Source organism: Aspergillus candidus (genome assembly GCF_002847045.1).
Source record: "Aspergillus candidus strain CBS 102.13 unplaced genomic scaffold BDW47scaffold_121, whole genome shotgun sequence".
Classification (NCBI taxonomy): domain Eukaryota; kingdom Fungi; phylum Ascomycota; class Eurotiomycetes; order Eurotiales; family Aspergillaceae; genus Aspergillus; species Aspergillus candidus.
Genome location: NW_020194126.1, coordinates 1 through 8286, shown reverse-complemented (window position 1 = coordinate 8286; position 8286 = coordinate 1). Strand labels below are relative to the sequence as shown.

General features: G+C 52.8%; 2 protein-coding genes across 2 annotated transcripts; one reads left to right on the top strand and one right to left on the bottom strand.

The window, feature by feature from the left end:
* Positions 1–283: 283 nt before the first annotated feature.
* On the top strand, positions 284–2453 carry BDW47DRAFT_12229 (uncharacterized protein). Its single transcript, XM_024815816.1, has 5 exons — positions 284–681; positions 747–803; positions 972–1076; positions 1142–1363; positions 1566–2453. The coding sequence occupies exons 1-5, from the start codon at positions 591–593 to the stop codon at positions 2345–2347; spliced, it is 1257 nt and encodes a 418-aa protein (XP_024667113.1). The 5' UTR covers positions 284–590; the 3' UTR covers positions 2348–2453.
* A 1302-nt stretch (positions 2454–3755) lies between these two features.
* On the bottom strand, positions 3756–5496 carry BDW47DRAFT_12202 (DUF914 domain membrane protein). The gene is made up of 3 exons (XM_024815754.1): positions 4970–5496; positions 4725–4915; positions 3756–4660 (listed from the first exon to the last, which is right to left on the bottom strand). The coding sequence occupies exons 1-3, from the start codon at positions 5203–5205 to the stop codon at positions 3810–3812; spliced, it is 1278 nt and encodes a 425-aa protein (XP_024667112.1). The 5' UTR covers positions 5206–5496; the 3' UTR covers positions 3756–3809.
* Positions 5497–8286: the final 2790 nt, after the last annotated feature.

Below are 8286 nucleotides of genomic sequence, written 5' to 3'. Positions count from 1 at the left end.
TTTTTTTTTTCTTTTCGTCGATGCTCTCCGCCAGCCCACTCGGCCCACCACTCGCCCAAATACTCGCGACAAACATCAAGATCAATTCCAAAAAAAAAAAAAAATTCAAGAATATATCCAAATAAAATAATAAACATCGACAAAATCACAATATCAACAACATCCACCAAATAACCCGATCTGGCCCGTGTTTCCGATTGACTGGAATGCTCCAAACACGTGTGTCCCTGAAAAAAAAAAAAAGCCTCGTCGTCTCTCGTCGTCGCTGGTCCCCGGATCCTGGATCGCTGGAATTTTAAGCTACCGCAACTCTGATGCTATCGTCAAAACACTAATCCCTTCCATCGGGATCATTCCTTCATCCGACTGTTCGACTCATTCGCCCCGTTGGGCGGCCTTTTCTCGTTCTTTTCCACGTCGGGGACCTCCGCTACCACCCGCTTCATTTTTCAATCTGTTGATTACACCCTGACTAAGGTGGATCCCCCTGCTTACACCGGTCTTTTCTCAATGACAGGTCCCTTCCTTCCTTTCTTCTCCCCTGCGCTGCGATTTCGACCTCTCGCGGTTCGCCTCCCATCCCCGTCAACATGTCCTACTACGAGCCTCAGGGCTGGCAGGCCCCTGCTGCCTCCACCCGCCAGGTCTCGTGGGAGCAACCCGTGCCCCCGTCGCGATCAGGTATGTTTCTATCTCAGGCGGGAAACCATCAACGCCAAGTGAACGGCCGACTCATTCGCTCTCAGGTTCCAGCTCGGTTTCTCAGCGCGAGGATATTCCAGCTTTTTCCTCCCAGTTTGACGGTACGACCACACCTGTTTTCTACCCTTATCGTCGCGTTGTCCTTGGTTGAATCGGTCGGTCAGAAGGAAATCGGGCCGGATGGCTGTCGCAGCCGTGCGATCAGCCCGAAGGACCAACGGTGCGATTGGACCCGATGTGATTGATGGTCACTGACGTCTTACTTTCAGAGGTCGACCGCGCGATCGATAACCTCGTCAAGAGTGGAAAACTCTGGAGCGCTCCCCGACGGGACTCCATGCCCATGATGATGGGCCGTCAGTTTCCCGAATACGGTATGAACTGTCCCTCTTCCACCCACGCCTCGGAGTCCGAATCCCGTGCTAACTCTCCGTGTCAGACCCCCGTTCGATGAACTCGATGCCCCCCCGCCATCACTCTATCAGTGACTTCGAAGCATCCCGCATGCACCCCACCCCCAGCGTGCAGGGCTTTTACGCCTCCCAGCGATTCCAGGGTCGCCAGGGTGAAGTGGAACACGTGATGCAAGCAAAGCGTCGGATGGCGGCACAGCGTGAGAGGGAGCTCCGCAACTATCATCAGGAGCAACAGTACAACCGAAGTACGTGGTAGCATCGTCTTTGGAGCTTTTTTTTTTTTTTTTTTTTTTTTTTATTCCTTCACGTCACCGTCACTATTCCCCTTGACTCTTCTCTGGCCCGCATGTATTGGTTGCCTTGTATAGTACATTGGGACTCTGGGTCCTATCTCTCTCTTCTTGTCTTTTTCTGAACATGGTTTTTAATTCTTGGTTGTCTCAAAAGGCCTGCTTGCCGAAATGTCTGGAAACAAGTCCGATCGCTCCGTCAGTCCCGCCGCCGTCAGCGAGGACAGCCGCCGTGACCTCCTCGCTCGTCAGCATAGGGCCCTGTACGGCAACGAAAGCCCCGCCTTCTTCCCGCCCGGTACCTTCGCCGACGACGCCGCTGGCCCGGACTCCCCGGCCGGTGGCACCCCGTCATCGGCCGCCGGCGTCCGGGGTCCCTCCCCCCGCAGTATGGACCTGTTCGGGGTCGCTGCCCAGCCTCCCGTCGCGGGCGGTCCCGACGGCGGTATCGCCCCGGTGGCCCCGGGCGCGTCCCTCCAATCCCCGTCCCGTGCCAACAGCACCTCGTCCCCCAGCTCCGGCGTCAACCCCGTCTTTGGCGCCGACCCGCCGGTGACCTCAACCGCGTCGCCCGTCGGTGCTGATTCGCCCTCGTCCGCGCGGTCGCAGGCCCCGTCTCAGCCGATCACCGGTCCCATCGGGTCCGTCGGCCCCATCGGCTCCCGCCCCGTGCAGCAGCCCGTGCAGGCGCCCCACCCGTCCCTGAACAAGCGCTCCACCACTCCCCTCCCGTCCCCCCTGGGCTTTGGTTTCACTCCCGGTGATGCTGCGGCCCCTCGGTCCTCCAACGACCGGTCGGCCTCATCGTCGTCCAATCCCACTGCCGCCCCGGGCGTCAAGGAAGCCACCGGTGGTGTGGCCCTGGGTGGCTGGGGTAACGGCAGCGGAGTGTGGGGGTCCAAGAATGGACTGGGCGTGCAGGCGTCCGTCTGGGGTTGAACACACACCTACCTTTAAAGAAACTGAATGAATGAAAGGGAGAGGAAGATGGAAAAAACAAATTAAAAAAAGAAAGATGATCGTTTCCTCGCGCGGCGTTCCGAGAGAGGGTTTTGATTTTGTGATTCAACATTGGGCACGAACACGGTACATATGGGCAGAAAGTCGAGCAAGGATTCGTTTTGTTCTAGCGACCGGAGGCGCGGAGCAAGTTAATCGGTAACGTACACGGATGGCCTGGAGATATTTGGCGGGCCTGTTGGGGTTCTGGAGTCGGTAATTACCGCATGTTTTTCTTTCCTCTTGGTGTTTTGATGCATCTGGCCCTTTTGTTTATCCCTCTCTTCTCTGTGTTTTGTCTGATTTGCGGGGCCTACACGGCCGGTCTGGTCTGGGGGTTTGGGGATACCTGTGTTTACCATGTTTATGTATGTGAGGGTACGGTACGTCTCCCGGAGCTCGAGCGTGTTTGCAGATTGCCGTTTATTTGTCGGGAAGGGAGGGGTTCCAGGTGTTTTGACTGTCTTGTTCATTCGTTGTTTTGATCTGGTTGCCGGTATCATGGGTTAAAAGGTTCCACTGTATTCTTTTTGATATTGATTTTGGATGTTCTGGATGTTTTGTCTATTCTATCTATTCTGTTCTATCTATTCTGTTCTATCTTCTGTGTTTCGTTCTGGGATTGAAATGGTTTTCTCGATCTGATGTTTGTTATATTGGGGAGTCGGCAAGGAAAACACCGGACAATAGGGGAGCAGGTACATTGGTAAAAAAGCAATAACATAAAAAAAGGTGGAAAAAAGAAGAAGAAGAAGAGTTAGCATTCATATTTTGTTATACATCATCATACCTACATACCTATTTTATTTCAGGGTTTGTTTGACTGGGAAGGACAAGGTTGTTTCGTTTATTCATGGAGTACTATCATCTCGAATACCTGGTATTTTTTCACCTTAAAGCTGAAGATAGCTTATCCCTTCTATTCATCTGGGTGTTCTTTTATATCTATTTCTATTTCCAATATTTATGTTTTTTTTGTATGAAGTCTTATGCATCTAATCATCTGTTTTTTTTCAGTCTACCCCGCTGCTCTGCTCTACACTTGCTGTTCCATTGCAGGCCATGATAATGATGACTGATGATATGATGATAATGATATGGTAACATAGGTATGATATAATACGATCAAGACCTTATGATATAACCAAGCCCGGCGTGGTCTTTCTACGAATCGCAGTAGGTAACTAGGAGTAGCCTATGAACCAAGGGTCTTATCCATGAGTATGCCACCTCTGTACGTGAATGAGATGACATACCACCCAACTCAAATAGTTACAAAAGTGACATTCAAGTAGTGAGTATATATAGATAGATAAAACCAAACAGTGATCACAATGTTGAGGTCACAATCAGTCCTGAAAGGACAAAGACCAATAATAAACGAAGACCGGATATATAACGCCTAAACCCCACTCGTACCGGTCGTCCGGGGATCATCAAGATCGCGGTTAGAATTAGATGTAGTAGTGGTAGTGGTGTGGTCAATCCGGCGCTTAGCGGTAAACAGGCCTGCAATGCCACGCTCCTGGTTCTGGCCGAGCCAGGGCTTCCGTGACTCGCCGAGCAGACGACGACCGAGGAAGTAGATGAGTTGGCCGACGATGATGCAGACAAAGGCGATGGGGTACATCCAGTGGATGGTGTAGTGGAAGACTTTGATGCCGATGCAGACGCCCCAGAAGTTCATGGTCAGCATGGAGATGTTGAAGAAGGCGGCTGAGGAGAGGCGGAAGAGTAGCGGGGCCAGGGAGTAGAAGAGCGTCAGGCAGAGCGTGTATCCGGTTAGGTACCCGCCGACCTGGCTGTCCCAGACGGCGGTGCGGAAGGAGGCCCGATCGAAGATACCGGCTTGGGCGCCGTTGATGAGCATCCCGAAGAAGGCCATCTGGCCGAGGACTTCGTAGACGGGGCGCGTGCTGACGAAGTACTCCTCGCCGGTGTTGGCTAGGCCGTAGAAGGTGGCACCTAGTAGGGCGAATAGGTCGCCTTTGAGCTGGTCGCCGCTGGAGATGTTCCCGCCGTTGGTGCCGGTTAGGTGGTCCGATGCGATGAGGACGCCCATGCCGCCGATGCAGATCAGGATGCCTAGCACTTGGGAGATGTGGTAGCGTACGCGGAGGAAAATGAAGGAGACGGCGACGACGACGGCGATTGCCCAGAAATTGATCAGTTGTGCGCTGAGCATCGTGGTGTATCGGTACGCGAGCACGATGAAGTAGTTGCCTTCGACGTCACAGAAAGACAAGATGATATCTGTAGAGGATTATCAAGGTTAGGGCCTGTGGTTTTTTTTTGGGGGGGGGGAAGAGGTTCATACATTTCCAGCCGTGCTTGTACACCATTCGGGCCCAGCCCTTGATGCCGTACCGGTAGAGAGTGTAAGAAGTGAAGATGAGGTTGAGCAACACATAGTTGAAGAAGGTCTGGAAGGCCGGGATGGAGGTGCCTTTCTGGCTCAGCAGGGTACTGAAGGTGCTGGTCGCCGTGTTTGCAATTGCCAGCAGTTGGCTACATGGTATCAGGTTAGTCAACGGCCACTCCGATGCGGTCGACGACACTCACCCAAGAGACAGGGTGATGTAAAACTCCTTGGTCTTGAAGTAGGCCAAGAACCCTTTCTTCTTCTGATCCAGCTGATCCGCCGGGGCCACCTCGGAGACGGATTCCTCGTCGCCATCCGCGGAATTGACATCCGGCGTTATCGCGGTCTGCTGCTTCGAGGGCTCGGCCAGTGGGTTGGCGGCGGTGACCCCCAGAGAGGCGGCGTGGGTGGTAACTTGATCTTTGCTATCTGACATTGTGGGACAGGAAGTCGGCGACCGTGAAGAGGTGCAAATACCTAAGGATCAGTAGTAGCTGCAATGGTCGCAAGACTTGACGTCAATATCGAAGTATCTCCAACACTGATGGAACCTGGGAAAAGGCCAGGCGTGAATGGGAGCTTTAAGACCAAAACGAGCGCAAAACTCCCGAAGTCGCCCGTCTAAGGTCGTGGAGAAGAGACACGCTCAAGAAGTCCGAAGGGGATTGGATGTCGGAAGAAGAGCAGCAATGCAACCTGAAGGAAGAAAAAAAAAGGAAAAAAGAGGGGACGAGGTGGGATGCGACGATGTCGAACCTTTCCCGATTGGGAATTATTTTCAGGCTTCCCGCGCGAACCTCAGGCTGCCAGGCCAGACTGGTGGTTTATTGCTGTGTGCCACCGCCTTCCTTGATAGGACAGGATTGACACCTGAGGTGGACACCTGGACACCTGAATGTGCACGCCTCAGGCATCCAGTGTCCAGGGCGCTCGGACGCGACGATCCTGATCGTCGAGTCATGATCCATGATGTTTTGACGGTTGTCATGATGCCGATAATGATATAGAATAGGAAGTCATGAGGCAAACCTCAGCGAGAGAAGGTCCATGTATCGACCAATACGAAAGGAGTTTCCACATGGCCTTGTTGATGCCCAATATAGATCGTTCCCGATGCCTGATCCACCGTGAAGAAGACAGACCGAATCCCGGCGTCATGACACGCATGGGAATTCATCTCCCAGTCGTCGATCGATGTGAGCACCCATATAACGCGGGGGAGGTCGATTCTGCGTTGACCTATTCTTAGTATCACCGTCAGTTGGCGAAGGAGGTAAGGACGGATGGTCTATTGTTCGGACATTAGGTAGTTACCGTCTGCTCAAGTGGGTCAGCTCCGGTTGGTACGAATTTCTTTGTGCTTCGTCAATGAAGAAGCATAAAGGTAAATAAATAAGGTAAAAGGGTAATCAAGGAGTCAAGGGAGTTGAGCCAAGGGAGAACAATCCGATTGATGGGGTAGAGTTGAAGGATGAATTAGCGATCAAGATCATTATATATTGCTGGATTTGGTCCTTCTAGCCTCTTTCTATAGAACCATCAGCGGGTCACGTCATTCCATGACTCCATCTGGATAGAATGAGAACAACAACACCGACAGTTACTCCAACTTCAACCTCAACAACTGAACTATTTTTGGTCAAGATCCCTGGTTGGAGGCAGATCCTCCACCAGTAGTTATTACGTCGTGGTGGTCAGTCAAACAATTCCGCCGCCTGAACACCTGATCGGTGGACATTTCGTCTATTTGGATCGAGTTCTCTCGCTTCTTCTTCAATTTGGTCTGATGTCTTCTGGATTGATCTCTTCCTAATTTCCTCTCGATCGATCACGACTCTGACCTCATCCCTCCACGTCAATCGAGCCAAGTGGTACCTCGGACTATTGTTGGGGGAGTCCCTTTGCGCTGTACTTCTCAGTCGGTCGCGTGAGTGTTGGGATTTTCATGGAAGAGCAAAGAATCCTGTCAATCCAAAGAAACCAGAAGAAAAGATCAGAATCCGAAGTTGTCTCAGGAGTAGAATCATTGTCTAGAATCAGACAAAGGAGTGAAGGAAGAAGAAGAAGAAGAAGAACAAAAAAGGTCCAGCCAACTTCCCGACCGGCTTCTCCGCCTGGGGCGCCAACCCGGACCAAACTTTGCAACATCTCTAATAATACGGATTGATTTCTTCCATCATCATCCAACAACTGTCGACTCTTCCCGTTATCATCTCTCTCCATCCTCTCCTCCTTCTCCCTCCTCCCTTCCTTTCTTCTCTTTCCTTTCTTTTTTATTTGATTGTTCTTTCCCCTGTCCTTTCGCATCTCCCCCCTCCCATCCCCCAGTTCAATCTCCCACATCTCTCCGCGAATTCGGGGCTCTCCTCGCGCCGGTACGCTCGTCCCTGAGTTGTCCCGGAGTGACGAGACGCCACCTCGCCTTTCCCTCGGACCATGGCGTTGGATGCGCAATCCTCCTGCGATCGCAAGCGGGTCAAGGTTTATGAACTGCGTGATAATGACTGGTTCGATCGGGGAACGGGCTTTTGCACCGGTCAGAGCCACGACGTAAGTACCGAAGTCGCATCGCTTTGGGGATCTTTCCCCCCCCCCGTCGGGCGCAAACGCTGCACCACCTCGGGTCGCGCCGATGATCCCTCCCACCACCGTCCCTCTCCCCTTTCATCATCCAGCCGGTTTGACCGGACTAACGCGTCGCCGACATCGATCTAGGATGACTACCGTATCTTTGTCGAATCCGAAGATGAACCCGATCGCGTCCTCTTGGAGACGAAAATCTTCAAGGATGATGGCTATCAAAAACAACAAGGTCCGACCGGCGACCCTCTTCCCCCCCGCGCATATGATTCTGGGATGGAGGTGATACTGATCCGGGTGCGACGCTATCAGAGACCCTCATCGTGTGGACGGAAACCAATGGGACGGATATGGCTTTGAGCTTCCAGGAAGCCGAGGGCTGTTCGGTCATCTGGTAAGGCATCGCTGTGGGTGCCCCTCGCGCCGTGCGCTGACACGGCTCGTCCAGGAATTTCGTCAATGCGGCGCAACAGCATCTGCACAACATAGCCGCCGCAGGTGAGACCCCCTCCGTCGGTGGGAGATGTCGGCCGGGCCTACTCAGACTGACCGGGGTTCCCTCTTCTCCTGCCTAGATGATGCCTTGTCCGACGATCTCGAATTTCAGCCCATCACGTTACCCGCCCCCGAGCTGGGGAACCTTCCGGAGATCGACCATATGATGCGAGCCGCCAGTATCACCCAGGCCGGTCGCGACGCCCTGTCCAAATTCGTCATCCGGGACGAGTACATTCCCAAGCTCTTACCCCTCGTCACCATGGCCGAGGACCTTGAGAGTCTTCCGGACCTGCATCGCCTGTGCAACATCATGAAATCGATTATTCTCTTGAACGATAACACCATCATTGAGATGGTCGTCACCGATCCGATCATCCTGGGGGTAGTGGGAGCATTAGAATGTGCGTCTCCTTCTTTTCCTTTTTTTTTTTTTTTTTTT

What these genes read in the sequence shown, in the direction of transcription:
- BDW47DRAFT_12202 (XM_024815754.1), bottom strand. Translation starts at nt 5,205, where the DNA reads ATGTCAGATAGCAAAGATCAAGTTACCACCCACGCCGCCTCTCTGGGG. An exon ending in TACATCACCCTGTCTCTTGG is followed by an intron (nt 4,916 to 4,969) that starts GTGAGTGTCGTC and finishes GATACCATGTAG; the next exon opens with CCAACTGCTGGCAATTGCAA. An exon ending in GTACAAGCACGGCTGGAAAT is followed by an intron (nt 4,661 to 4,724) that starts GTATGAACCTCT and finishes AATCCTCTACAG; the next exon opens with ATATCATCTTGTCTTTCTGT.
- BDW47DRAFT_12229 (XM_024815816.1), top strand. Translation starts at nt 591, where the DNA reads ATGTCCTACTACGAGCCTCAGGGCTGGCAGGCCCCTGCTGCCTCCACC. An exon ending in TTTTTCCTCCCAGTTTGACG is followed by an intron (nt 804 to 971) that starts GTACGACCACAC and finishes TCTTACTTTCAG; the next exon opens with AGGTCGACCGCGCGATCGAT. An exon ending in CCGTCAGTTTCCCGAATACG is followed by an intron (nt 1,077 to 1,141) that starts GTATGAACTGTC and finishes TCTCCGTGTCAG; the next exon opens with ACCCCCGTTCGATGAACTCG.